Source organism: Crinia signifera, chromosome 4 (assembly GCF_055691185.1).
Source record: "Crinia signifera chromosome 4, ASM5569118v1, whole genome shotgun sequence".
In the NCBI taxonomy this organism is placed as follows: Eukaryota; Metazoa; Chordata; class Amphibia; order Anura; family Myobatrachidae; genus Crinia; species Crinia signifera.
The window spans coordinates 192,116,539-192,131,690 of record NC_139220.1 but is presented as its reverse complement, the minus strand read 5'-3'; the positions used below and the strand labels follow the sequence as shown (position 1 = coordinate 192,131,690).

Sequence of the window (15,152 nt, the reverse complement as noted above, 5' to 3'; positions counted from 1 at the left end):
GAAAAAATATTAGACCTAAGACGCAGAAAGCCTAGCTAGTGGTAAACAGTAGGGCAATACTTCTTAACATAAAATACAAGTAAACTCTGATAATACAAAGACCAGCTAGATGGCACAGAGAGTATGTTATTGTAGAGATATAAGTAATAGTATAATGTTGCTTTTTTGTTTTTGTGAGGATTGAAATAAATGCATATTGCACTGTATAAAAACAGCAACAAAACAAAGTAACCCATAACTGGAGCAAGTAAAGAATCAAAGCAAGCATAAAATGACTTGCATGTGAGATAACTGATACTCAGTCCAGCTGCCAGTCTGGTACTTGCAGGAAATAAGGTACTCCGGATAAAAACCATAGACACACTTCCTTGCTCAGATAACTTCTTTGAGGTCAAGGTTCTGAAGGCAGAAAAGGTGCAGGGTCCTGACAACAGTGGAATATATCCAGTCTCTGCTAGAGGACAGTTGCAGCTCCACTGAAGGTGGGACTGCACTAGTTAACAATGGATGAATATATAGAGAATCTGTATTTTTTGCACCACCATAGAAAAGGTATTCAGTGGTGTAGGGTTTGGGTAGTCTGTCAAGTCCTGCAAAAACCTACAGCCATGTCTGACCCATCAGGGGGTAGAAACACAGAGGTAGCTAGTCAGCAGCTCAATCCTTTTTCCTGCAGAGGCGGTTTAGAGTAGAAGGGGGTCAGGGAGGGGCTGTGTAAACTCATGATTGGCACCATGTATTCACTTTTTGCTGAAAGGGACCAGAGAGCCACTGCAACAGGAGATGGAACAGATGGTAGGGGCTATGTGACTCTGCCCATGCGTTCACTAAATCTACAATAGTGCATCTCTTCACTTTACAGAGTAGTAGTAGATGATGATGAGTATTCAAATGTAGGGTGGGGTGGGTCCTACTTGTGTTTTTAACCATAAATAATATGTATTCTCACTGTACTTTAATCTCTTTAGAAGCACTCATTATTTTATTTTTCCTCCTTTATGGCAGCACCATATGAAGGTGGCGTGTGGAAAGTTAGAGTGGACCTTCCAGATAAATATCCTTTCAAATCTCCTTCTATAGGTTTGTAGTGCTCCCCTCTTTCCCATAAGTCCTACAGTTAATTATCTATAAAAGGAAACTGCATCGGGGAGTTGAATTATAGGGGTATATTCTATGTATGGCCATATTTCCGACTGTTAGAAATATTGGCACTTTTTGACATAAATAGGTCTATTAAATCTTCAAAATTCAGCTTCTATTTTTGACTCTCCAGATTAAACGTTAAACACAGGTGGAATCTGCATGGATAAAAAGACATCCAAAATGGCTGCATTAAATATTTGTGCCGATTTTTATATTTGACTGTCGACAATATTGGCACACATTGAATACCCCCATAGTCTTTAAACCAGTGATGGCTAACCTTGACACGCCAGATGTTGAACTATACATCCCAGCATGCCCTGCTACTGTTTTGCTATTTGGCCATGCTAAAACTGATGCAGGGCATGCTGGGATGTGTAGTTCAACAACAGCTGTAGTGTCAAGGTTAGCCATCACTGCTCTAAACTGTAAGATGTGGTATATTTTTCATAGGCGAAATTCAATTGCCTGTGGTAATTTACCGCTAGCTAATTGATCCCCTGGGCTATCCAACTAGCACCGAAGATCTGAAGAAGGCAATATGGTGCTCCTTGAATTGTAATGATTGCTGAATAATAGTCTATGTGATAGGTAGTTTGTCTGTGGCAGAATGTAATCCGTTAGCCAGTGTTGCTGATCTGCACTTTGTGAACCTTTTTCATATTTCTGCTACAGGAGTGATCTTTGAATTACTACAGTCTTTGAAAACTATGCATTAATTCAAAATTGACATTAGTGGTCTCATTTTGATGACCTTTCCATGTTATAGTGAATAACCAATTTAGTGTGGTGAACCACAGAGTTAAGCAAAATGAGGAAATGTTCTGCCAGTCGGAAACGAGAATGAATCCCCTCCTAAGAGTTAAAATTTCATTAACAACGGTAAACTTGATTTTTATTTATTTTTAATGCCTATTTGCCTTTTTTATTTTTAGGATTTATGAACAAAATATTTCACCCCAATATTGATGAAGCGTAAGTGTTTTTGTTTGTTTTTAATTACTATTTTTCTTGACTGTATCTCTTGTACTTTTGTAGCACTTTTTTGTAGGACTTTTGTCTGCATGCTGTGAACAGTTACACTTTTATTTCCTTTCTAAAAATCATGTGTTACTAATTGTATGTCAATAAAAACTAATTTTTATCGGAACAGTGTGCCCGTGGTTGTGCTGAGTGGGGTTTTGCTATTTTTAATAGGCAAAGCCCCACAATCTAGTGCAAGCACTGGATTTCCCTGCATGCTATAGGGACGAGCAGGACCGCACATCGCCATCGCTGCAAGGCATACACATGGAGTGGTCAGTACTCCATTTCTAAAGCCCCGTGCACATGGGTAGATTTTGCTCAGTGATCCTAGTCAGATTGCTTACAAAAGGGGCTGAAATCGCCTAGTGTGTATCCCCTTTTTTATTGTAGTAATTTATTAAGTTCTTATATTCCGCAGCACTTTACAGATACATTATTTAAACATTCACATCAGTCCCTGCCCCAGTGAGGCTTACAATCTGTTCCCTACCACATGTACATGCACACACAGACATTCTAGGGTAATTTTTTTTGTTGGGAGACAAATAACCTACCAGTCGTGCAAGCACGGGGAAAGTATACAAACTCCACCCAGTTAGGGCCATGGTGAGAATCCAACCCATGACCGCAGTGCTGTGAGGCAGTAATGCTAACCATTACACTGTCCATGCTGCACAAATGAAAAGCAATTTTAAAATCTGATAATTTATCTTGCCTGATTAATATCTTGGTTCCATTACTGAAAGGTCTTGGAGGAATTTGTCATTCATCAGTAAGGGGAAAAGGCCACATGACAGTCCAGAGACTTTTTTTTACGTGTTGCAATCTCAGCAGTTTCCAGCTCTTATTTTACCCAAGATGCCATGCACCTTTCTGAAGTCATTCTCTCTTGACCAGAAAGACTTGGTCGACGTTTGGGGTTTATCATGTCCAGGCATCCTACTTTGATGCCAAAATGATAGTAGGCTGTCTTTATGCGTGAAGTATTTTGGGTGGTTAATATCTACACCACAAACTCGTAACAAATGTACGTAATAACCTGGCTTTTAACCTAAACTCTAACTACAATGATTAAACAAACTAAAGGAACACCTCTGATAACTTTCATTTGATGAAAGGAAAGCTATATGCAGACCATTATCAAAACATGGCTACAACGCTGCATTCCTGTATTCAGGTTTTTCAATCTATATATACTATATATTTCAAAATGTCCTTGTATTTACCAAAATACCCCTACAACATTTATAAATTAGCTATATCTCGGAAACCAGAGTAAACATTTTATATGTCCTCTGTTCGCATGCTGAAATCAATTAGAAGTAACTTGTTACTGTAGCACAGTTATCAGTTTCACTAATGGTCATAGTGAAAGGATGTGTTGTATTAAGACAGTGGTTTTCAACCTCTGTCCTCAAGGACCCCCAACAGTGCATGTTTTTTCCAGGTCTTCACACACAATCAAAGATGAAATAATTAGCTCCACCTGTGATTTTTTAAAATGTGTCTTGACTAATGAGTGCACCTGGTCACCTGCCGGGTGACCTGGAAAACGTGCACTGTTGGGGGTCCTTGCGGACCAAGGTTGAGAACCACTGTCTTAATATATCCAATGAATTGGCATGGTTGCGATTTTGGGCTAATGGAAAAATCTTACTAAAGAATTATGTATGATCCCCAGTAGTATTTTATTTACTAAATATTTTTTATATATCAAAATTAGTTAGAATTGCTATTATTCAAAAGAAAACCAATAAAAATGACTTTGATAGGGTTTTTTTTTAACAAAACAAATTTTATGAGAAATCCAAGACAAGTAATTTTATGATAGTCAATAGTAAGAAGAAAATATTAACAACAGTTTATAGGAAATATATTCAAAGTTAATTATGGGGTTTCTTACATCTAACAAGGTGAGAAGCTGCTCAAGGAACTGTGCCTGCATGGTAATTTGTCCTTTGCAGACTTGGTATAGCCTAGATGAAGTCTTACCTCATAATGCTGTCACACGAGGTTGTGCGATAAGTGAAATGTAGTCAAGATGTCCTAAATGTAAAATGCTGACATTCCTTCCACACAGTGAAAGCAGCCAAGGGTTAGGTTTCGGGAGGAGAGGTTTAGATTAGGTGCTATGGTAAGGGATTAGGCATACTTAATGTAGCTAAATCTACCGAAGTCCTAATCAGTTGATCAATGACCCAGGTAAATCATGATGGATTGCCAGGAACATTTTGTTGACGTTCAAATAAGGTTAATATAGCCATCGGCAAAATTGTGAACATGTCAACAAAATTTTCAAGACTTTCGCACCTCAAGCTTGACGAGCATTTACAAAAGGAAGAGTGGCCTTTAAATTGATTTTATGCTTGATACATTAGTTACATTATTCTATTTCTTTTGTTTGCCATTCCACAGGTCAGGTACAGTGTGTCTAGATGTCATCAATCAAACCTGGACAGCTCTGTATGGTGAGTTCCTCTGCCAATACTGTGGAGGTTACCTTTCATTCAGTGTGGACATTGATGTACCTATGCTAAATTGACATATAACCATTATTTTTTATCTAATTGCAAGTGCTCTATACATCGTATTTGAATCCATATATAGCATCGTAAGTTGATGTTTATGGTACATTGGTATGCTAGGCTTAAGTCAATGTAAATTGCACCAAACAGGCAATACCTTTAGTCTAGCCTCTTCATTTTATATTCAGGCACAATTCATTTTATTTTCATTTTGGTGCTAGCTACTGCAAAGCTTGCCCATACACTAGGGCAATATACATTTGATTTGGTCACTTTGTGTTTGTGATGTTAAATCAGTTAAACTGTCCAAATTGCAATTATTTGACATCAGGTCACATGTGGTGTACGGTTCCATCCGCATCGCATTTGAGCTAGTGGGTCACAAAAGCTGCACATAGGATGTGCCTCATGGCACCCAAGCCAGGCAGGTTCCCTGGCATCGCATACGATACATTGTATGCAAAAAGGATAACCAAATAAAAATAAAGAAATCTGCTCCGCCATCCCAAAGGCATTGTCTCTGCAAGCAAATGGAACAGGATGCCTATTCACTGCTACAGAAGATAATGATGATCAAAACTGAATATTAATAGGCAGAAAGATGAACATAGCTAGCACCAGGAGAAGCACAAACAAAACTTTAAGAGCTATGTGTGCAAATGCTAGGAGCTTAGGATGGAAAATCACAGAACGAATTGCAATAATGAACAAGGGATGAACTGGATATTGTGACTATTACTTGGTACAATGAAAATCTTGACTGGGACATAGCTATACCAGGATATACTTTTATTTAGGAAGGACACAATGGGAAGAATTGGAGGGGGGTAGCAATCAATGTTCCCTCTAATTTTACGAAGGTTGTGTGCGGCAAAAGATTTTGGCTGTGCAACTTTGGAAGGAAATTTTAATTTTTGTGCATCAATTATATATAACTGAAAAATGACGTTCAGCATTTGTGTTAACTATACTTAAAAATTATATTAAACATTTAAACATTCAAAACACAGCACACAATGTAGTTATTGGGTGAAACACACATTAATTGAGTCCACAACTGTAAAAAGGGACCACTGCTGCTTTGTGCGCTCAGTTGTAATGTCTGTGCGCACGATTGTCGAGTTGTGTGCGTGCGCACAGCTTAGAGGGAACACTGGTAGCAATGGATGTGAAAAAAAGCATAAAGACTACCTTAATACAAAGTATTGAAGAAAATACGAAGGCCCTTTGGGTGACAATAGAAACAGGGGAGAAGGGATTCTTCGTATAGTGCAGTGATTCTCAACCTTTTTACCTTGTGGCACACTAAATAAGATTTTAAAATGGCTAAGGCACACCATGAGATCCCCACAGGGCAAAACACATTCCCCCCCCCCCCCCCACAAGAAGAAACCCAAACCCCACAGGTAACAAAAATAAAATACATGGCCCTTTAAATAAAAAGAAGAGAACAGTAAATAACAGTTGAACTGGTTGTGGCTGTAAACTGGTTTGGGCATCTCTAGACCTGGGGGCACACTTGATAACCGCTCACGGCACAGTGGTTGAAAAACTCTGGTATTGGGTGATCTACAGACTTCCAGGTCATGAAGAGAAACTTGACAAGAGCCTATTGCAGGACATCAATAAAATAGCATTAAAAGGAGCTGTAATACTCATGGGAGACTATATTCTACCTGAAGTAAACTGGAAGGTGTCTGTTGCAAGTTCCACCAGAAGTAGGGACATTCTAAATTCCTTGTAAGGAGCATCTCTCCAACAATTAGTGAGGGAGCCCACTCCTATGGACGCAATATTAGACTTAATGAGCCCATACATGCTCCGTTCCTGCTCCGTCCGTTCTGTACTATGAGATGCGCGCTCCCGCGCATTTCATGGTACAGTACAAAAAGTGTTGTGAAAGCAAAAGTTGGCTTTTAGGAAATACAATTAGACCAAGAATAATGAAGACAAAGAGGTGTACCTAGTTAGACAGGAGGCTAAGAATGTAATCAGATGTGCAAAAGCACTGGATGAGGGGGGCGTGGCCTGGCACGCAAGCGGTGAGGTCGCGCTTTTCTGGAGCTCCCGCAAAGCCCCGGAGTTTTTTTGCTTTATACCTACCCCAAACTCCCCCCTACAAACCCACCCTACTCTTACCCCAGCTCCACAGAGACACCCGCCTGCCCCGGACCACGGCTGCGGAGCCGGGCAGCACTTTTAAGAGCTGCCGCGGGTTGCGGCCTGGTCCGTGTACGGAAACCGGGGACTGGATTTCGGCGCCGGAGACCAGACGGAGGCTCGACGGACAACATCGCTACCCCACCTACGAGTCGGGGCTCCCTCCCCGCCGGCCTCCTGACACCGCTGCACTCCTGTGCCACAGACCGGCGGAGACGCCCGTGCAGGAGACGTACACCCTCCGCGACGACGGCTGTCCTTCCCGTCAGCCGCCGACAAGACACTCACCCGGCGGTTACTGGGCAATGCGGCGGTGAGTAAAGCGGGTGCAGGGCCTGTATCCACCCGCCCGCTTGCTCCTCTCCCCCGGCTGCGGCTGGACCCAGCCAGTATCTCCCCCCTGCACGTGGCCGCCGCCATTTTCTCAGCCCCCCACTCAGTCCTGAGGCTCTTGTACAAGTAGCAGCTGTGATCCCCAAAGTGCACGGGATAAAGCCACATCACGCTATATAGCAGTGGCTGGGTCCCAGGACAGCACACAGGTCGGCGCAGAGTGCAGCTCCCTAGCTGTTCCCCAGTTCCTGCTGTTACACCTGGAACTTGCTCTCTCCCCCTCCTTTTCCTCCATAACCCCAGACTACAAGTTCCCTTGGGATTGGGGCCTGAACCACCCATCAGTTCTGCCACCAGGGAAGTGGGGCAATTTCCCCCCCCCCTGGTTACTGAAGCTGCCTGTACACAGCCCATCCCTAACCACACGCAGCCCTAAACACTGAGTAGTCACAAGAGTCATCACTTGCAGCTTTTTCTCTACTGGCTCTAATGTGATTATTTAATCTCCAAGGCGGCCACTCGGTGACGACTTTAGCCTGACCACCTCACACATGTGATTCTGTCCAACTGCATATACCCCCACGGTGCCTTTTGCTACTAATCCCCTGCTTTACCGAAAGTGCCTGATCCCAATATGCCTCCAAAGAAGCCCAAAGACTCGGCCCCAACCAAAATTACCATGCCAGTTAAGAAACCCGCGCAGAACCCTACAGCTCAAACAACCCCCTCGAAGCAAAGTTCCGCCTCTCTGGGCGCACACGCAGAGCTGAGCTCCCTTCCCGAATTGGCGGGGATAGATGCAGACTCAAATGAGCCCGTGACAGTGAAGTCTCTCTGCCAAGTTTTCTCTGCATTCCAAGCAGAGATAGCCAAGGACCTAAAGCAGACCATTCGGGAGGTTAAAACCGAACTTGTAGCGATTGGCGACAGAACAGACCACCTAGAGAGAAAGATGGAAGAACTGGTCACTTCACATAATGACCTTATATCCTAGTATGACCGGCAGCAGCTCGAGATTACACAATTTAAATCCAAACTTGCTGACCTGGAGGACAGGTCTAGAAGAAACAATATTAAGATAAGAGGCATCCCGGATTCGGTATCCAACTCTGAACTCGAGGACTTTGCCACTGCCCTGTTCCGCAGACTCCTCCCCTCTGTTGACCCCAAGGATCTCCTCATTGACCGCATTCACCGCCTACCAAGACCCAAATCTATCCCAGCTGATCTCCCTAAGGACACCCTCCTCCGGGTCCACTTCTTCACAGTTAAAGAACAACTCCTGAAGGCAGCCCGCGAGGCAAAAAACTCCGGCACACTGGGAGGCCTCCAACTATTTCAGGACTTCTCTCCTGCTACTCTGGCTAGCAGAAGGGCGTTCGCCCCCATCACCCTGGCACTTCGTTCTCACGATATAAGGTACCGCTGGGGGTTCCCAGTAAAGCTGCTTATCCATCATGACGACACCATCTACAGCGTCTCTTCCCTAGAGGCAGGAATGAAACTGCTTCTGGACTGGGACATTTCGATCTCGGGACCCCAGGGGCAGAAGCGCCCACAACCCCTTCAGCAGGATTGGGTCGACACTTGAACACCTATGTGTCGCCACAGACACCTCCACTTTTTGATTGACTGCCCAGACCTCCCTACCGTGTGCATCCCTCCAAGCGGGAGAGGACCTAGCGATAAGTATCTGTTTTATTTAACAGATGCTGCGGGGTTCTGGGCAAAGTATTATGTTGACCGTTATTAAGAGATGTTTGTAGTTAGTATGCCAGAAGTTCTATTTACATTGGTTGCGGTTTCCCTACCTCTCGGGAATCTACATATTTACGCTGGCTAGTTACAAATAGTAAGATAGTTTTGTTTGCTTTTTTGATGCCTTCTCCCTCCTGGATTCCACAGGTGGATTGTTAGTCCAAATTGTTATGTTTTATTTAAAAATGTCGTTACCAGAGGGGCGGCCTCCCCTTCTCCCCCCTCTCTAGAGATGCCAGGCCGCCACCCCCACACTCCCTCACACTACTGCATGAAAACCCCTCTTCTTTCCCCTGCAGTAGTCATGCGGGTCCAAGTTGAAGGACCCTTTTTGGTTTTTTCTTTCCCTTTACTTCCTTTTCTATCTTTCTCTACACCTGTCCCCCTGCCACCCTCCCCCCTCCCCCCCCCCCCCCCCCCCTGGACCGCATTACCCACCAACAATTCATCTTCCCTAGTATACAGAACATTCTCAGCACCTCCTAAGCCTGTACCATGCCCAAGCTAATTTCACTAAATGTTAAGGGGATGAACTCCCCAAACAAGCGTAGGTTGGCCCTGTCAAATTTTCATAAACTGAAAGCGGACATAGTGGCCCTCCAAGAGACGCACTTTGCTTCCCCTAACCCCCCTGTATTTAAAGACTCGAACTACCCAACAGTTTTCTACGCCAATGGCCCCTTTAAACGTAACGGAGTCGCTATCCTGTTTAATCGCCACACCTCCTTCACCTGCCACTCCCAAACTGCCGATAAGAATGGCAGATACTTGATTCTTACTGGCCTACTGGAAGACAGACCGACGTCGCATTCCTACGCAAACTTTTCACTCTCGTACAAAAAATTGCAAAGGGCTCCCTGATATTAATGGGCGACTTCAATCTAACTCTGGACCCTCTGCTTGACAAATCCCGACTTTCCCCCTAGCCACCAATCCCATTTAAACAACCAATCGACAGCCTTACGCAACCTTCTTTTAGAATTCGACCTGTACGATACCTGGAGAACAACTTACCCGACTGGTCGAGAATATACTTTCCACTCCCCAGTCCATAACACCTATTCTAGAATTGATTTCATTCTATGTGACAAATGGTCCCTGCAACACACTGCAGGAGTCGATATCCTTCCCATCACATGGTCAGATCACGCCCCTGTTATGTGGCAATGGAACTTTCTCCCATCTAAAATCCCTCCCAGACCATGGCGTTTGTTCCCCCACCTCCTATCAGACCCAATAGCCAAAGATATCATCTCCAAAGCAATAAGCGATTATATGTCCACCAACCAGGTGACGGATACTTCTGTAATTAACCACTGGTGTGCGTTCAAGGCAGTCGTCAGAGGGGCGGCCATAAAAGCCGGCGCCACCCTGAAGCGCATCGCCATTGCAACCCAAAAATCCCTGGAGTCCAAACTGTTAGAACTCGAAAATAAGAACAAAAAGTCCCCTTCCAATTCCCTAAAGACAGAACTGGCCTCAATACGTAGCCAATTGCAAAAACTACTCTTGGCCCGCACCCAATCAGCTCTAAATAGGCTGAGACAAAGATTCTACCTAGCGAGCAATAGATCAGGCAGAATGTTGGCCCGAAAACTGCGGGCACAACGGGCACAACAAGCTAGAAACAGAATCAAACATATAATATCTCCCAATAAAGAAAAAATTAGCAACCCTAAAGATATCGCAAATCAATTCGCCGACTATTATTCCAAACTTTATAACCTTTCTCGAGACCCCTCCACAATTCAGCCCACTAATGCTACCATTCGGGATTTCTTAGACAATTTACACTTCCCTTCCCTTAACCAAAGTCAGAAATTTTGGCGGTCATCAGATCACTCCCCCGCAACAAAGCCCCAGGGCCCGACGGGTTCATAACAGACTTTTATATCGCCTTCAGCGAACCCCTATCTCCCTACATGAAGGATTTGTTCAATGAACTCTCCTCTTCTGGCCACGCTCCCCCGGAGCTACTAGAAGCTAGAATAGTGACCATCCCGAAACCTGGTAAAAACCCTGCCGCGTGCCAAAACTACCTCCCGATAGCCTTACTAAATAGTGATATCAAAATTTTCGCCAAACTAATGTCATCCCGAATTAACCAGTTCCTGCCCTTGCTGGTGCACCCGGACCAGACGGGGTTCGTTCCAGGGCGTCAGGCCCCGGACAATACCAGGAGAGTGTTCAACTTAATTGACTCCCTGTCTAAGGAGCAAGGTCTTCTTCTATCTCTCGATGCTGAAAAAGCATTTGACCGACTGAACTGGCAATATATGAGAGAGGTCTTATTACGCTTCGGATTTAAAGACCGGATTCTGACGTCAATTATGTCGCTTTACAGCACCCCGTCGGCCCGGGTGTTTAGCAACGGATTTCTTTCCTCCCCTTTCTTAATTTCCAATGGCACAAGGCAGGGATGCCCCCTCTCGCCCTTAATATTTGTCCTTTCCATAGAACCATTAGCTATGTCTATTCGAAATAATCTTAACATACCAGGCCTCCAAGTTGGTCCCACTAACCATAAACTTAGCCTCTTCGGGGATGATGTCCTGCTCTTTGTGACGGACCCCATCAATACCCTCCCAGTTATCCACACAACTCTAGCCTCCTATAGCGCAGCCTCTTATTATAAGCTCAATACATCAAAGACCGATGCCCTCCCAATCAATCTATCGACCTCCCTCCCATCATTAAAGGCCAATTATCATTACAACTGGCAGGCAAACTCTATAAAATATCTGGGTATCCACATCCCCCCAAACATGGTATCAGTTTTTGAGGTCAACCTATCCCCTCTCTTAATTTCCCTTGTATCTCTCTCCAGGTCCTGGCTAACATTTGAGGTCTCTTGGATGGGACGGATGGCAGCATTTAAGATGTCGCTACTCCCTAAGTTAATGTACCTGTTTCGCACCATCCCATATATCTTCCCTAAAAAGTCCCTGCAAACGGCTACCTCCATCCTGACAAAATATGTTTGGTCAACAAAACCCCCGGCTATGGCCCGCTCCAAAATGTCGTTGCCTAGAGCATTTGGAGGACTTGATCTACCTGACTTATACCAATATCAAGCAGCCTGCCTCCTGGCCTCGTCTAAATACTATTCCGAAAGAGAAGCTCCGGTGGCGTGGGTGTGCATTGAGCAAGCCTTCTCCCCCCAAATCCCTCTCCCTGACTTACTCAAGATTCCAAAGCACATTAGACCTCCCCTAACTGACCTTCTCCCTGCAACTATTGCCACTCTCCACACATGGGACCAGCTACTTACCACTCTCCGGGCTACGACAGCCCTTATCACTACACTACCCATCACCACGGTGGCTTAGCTAATACCCAATCTCAACCTGAACCGATGGAAAAGTGTCGGGATTAATACCCTAGGAGACGTGTTAGACGCCCACACAATACTTACCTTCACCTCCCTTCGAGAAGCATACTCTCTCCCCCCCCAGGAACACCACCACTACCTACAACTGGCCCATTGGTGGAACGCCCACTTCTCTAGCCGCCCTGCCCCAGAAACATATAACCAAGCAGCCCTCTCTCGACCCACCCTAACGTCATCTAGGGGGGACATCTCCTTTTGGTATGGCACCCTGATTACCCCCTTTGAGTTCACTAGGACCTCTGCCCACAGGAAATGGGAGGCAGACCTGGGAACCCAGATATCTGCTCCCCAGTGGCGTAGGATCTTTTTAACCTCCTACACAATGTCTCGCTGCCTTAACCACTCGGAGATGCATATCAAACTAATCAATCGACTTTACCTAACGCCAGATCGACTTCACACATTTTGGCCTACATGCTCTAATATGTGCTGGCGGCAGTGCGGTAATGTGGGCAATATCTACCATATCTTCTGGTCCTGCCCCAAGCTCAGGGAATACTGGGATGAGGTCTTTAAGTTAATCTCCACAGTGCTTCAGTTGCCCCTCCTCCCCGACCCACTCATAGCCTTACTCCATATATACCCCCAAGGGCTCCCAACAGGGAAAACGTATGTCCTCGGGCACATTTTGATTGCGGCCCGAGCAAACCTAGCCCAACAATGGAAACAGGCGCACCCCCCTTCCCTCCTCCAGGTTATCTTAAAAACGAATCACCATTACTATATGGAGACTGGCTTTGCCCCCTCCCTGTCTAAGCCCTCCCCACTCCACTCCAAGTGGGCCCCCTGGAGGAGTTATATGACAGACGGGTCAGAGGCCGAGTCTTCCACCCCTGACCATCCCGGGCAGGCGCCACTGTTCAGTCTGAATGAACTCCCAGACCCAGATTCTCCCACGCTCCAAGAAACATAAGTGCTACCATTAGACACGAGCTCCCAGATACGGAATACTGTACAGTTGGTTCTCTCTCTCAAGACTCCATGTTATACTGTATGCAATATATCTGTTGTGTACTCGGCTCTGCGTAGTGCGAGATTGTCGCTATGTTATATTTGTAACTTTCGCCCTATTCATTGCACCCACTGTATTTATTGTATTGTTCCCCCAACTGAATGTAGTCCACCCCCCTCCCCTCTAACCCTAAATATCCCCCCTTTTCTTTTGTACCCCTTATAAAACTTTATGTTAATAAAAATTTATTGATGGAAAAAAAAAAGCACTGGATGAGGTGAAAATGGCCCAGTCAATGGGTAGGGGAGTATACTAGGAGATCATGTCAAACAAATCTTATTTACTTTTTTGACTGGGTGACTAAAGTAATAGAACATGGGGGGCTGTAGATCTAGCTTATCTAGACTTTCTTGCATCAGACTGTTAAATTAACTTGAAAGCTTGGGATTGGATTCTAAGATGGTTGAATGGATAAGATCTTAGTTGCAGGACAGAAAACGGAGAGTTGTAGTAAATGGAGTGCAGTCCCAGGAGGGAAAAGTTACCAGTGGAGTACCCTGGGGATCTATACTTGGACCAGTGCTTTTTAATATCTTTATTGGTGCAAATGGAATTGAAGGTAAATATGCCTTTTTGCAGATGACACAAAGGTATGCAACAGGAGGGGTAAAACAAATGATTATCTAGGTAAATTAGAGGAATAGTCAAGATCTTGGCAACTACAGTTGTATGTAAAAAAAATAATTCTAAATCATGCACTTGGGTCTCAAATTCAAATAATAAATAATATAATAAATATAGTATAAATGGCAATATAATGGAAACTACTGAGAGGGCGAGGGATCTGGGTGTCACTTTCAGGTGACTTAAAGGCAGATAGACATTGTAACAAGCACAAGAAGGCATGTCAGATGCTTGGTTGCATAGGGAGAGGAATCCGCAGTAGAAAGAAGTACATAATGCCACTGTATAGGTCATTAGTACAATCTCATCTAGAGTACTGTGTTCAGTTCTGGGGGCCATATTGCCAGAAAAATATAAATAGGTACTTATGTATTATCTGGGCTCCCATGTTAAATGCACCCCATCTTTTCATACCCCTACTATCCAACTACGCATGGAGTTGATTTTATATAGTGTGGCGAGCGAAGCGAGCCACCGTGCCCGAAGCGTGGCGAGCTCAGCGAGCCCCGCGGTCTCATAAGAAAAACGGGAGCCCAGATATTACATAAGTACCTATAAATATATTAGAGACTGTATAAAAAAGGAAACTAAAATGGTGCATGGCCTACATCACAAAACGAACGCTTTTCTATTGCAAAATGCTGGGAAAAGGACAGCTGCACTCATAGGTAAGCATTAATAAAGAAATGGCTGCAGACTTCGTGGTGTGGCCCACATGGACTAAGGCTGACATGTCCAACGCACCCATTATAACTATACCAATGTACTCTGGGGTGCCATGATTCAAGAACGTTTCGATACTATTGCTCTAATGTCATCTTTTGTATTCTTTCTACATTCCCAAAATCTATACTCTTTATTTTCCAACAGTAAGCAGCAATATAACATTTTTTTCATCTAGTGTAAAACCTTAATTAATAATCATGGCCCTAGTTCAGGGGTGGGGAACTTCCGGCCCGTAGCCAGTTTGTGGCCCACCCACCCTTCTGTCTGTATTAGAGTCAAGCAAGGGACGGGGAGTCTCGCCGGCTGCAGTTGAGTGGCGGCCGGAGGGGGTAATCCTGATATCTTTTTAAAGGTGATAATTTTGATTTGGCCCCCAAATGGATTTCTTCCATTACAAATGGCTCTTCTATGAAAAAAGGTTCCCCACCCCTGCACTTAAACAAATAAAAAAAAA

At 44.4% G+C, this 15,152-nt stretch overlaps 1 protein-coding gene across 2 annotated transcripts in view; it reads left to right on the top strand.

Moving 5' to 3' along the window:
- Nucleotides 1-15,152, top strand: part of UBE2H (ubiquitin conjugating enzyme E2 H) — a 44,788-nt gene that overhangs the window by 22,910 nt on the left and 6,726 nt on the right. For both annotated transcript variants that reach the window (XM_083183299.1, XM_083183301.1), the window contains 3 exons: nucleotides 1,006-1,080; nucleotides 2,079-2,118; nucleotides 4,585-4,637. In XM_083183299.1, coding sequence (XP_083039425.1) covers nucleotides 1,006-1,080; nucleotides 2,079-2,118; nucleotides 4,585-4,637 — 168 coding nt within the window. The remainder of the gene's footprint in view (nucleotides 1-1,005; nucleotides 1,081-2,078; nucleotides 2,119-4,584; nucleotides 4,638-15,152) is intronic.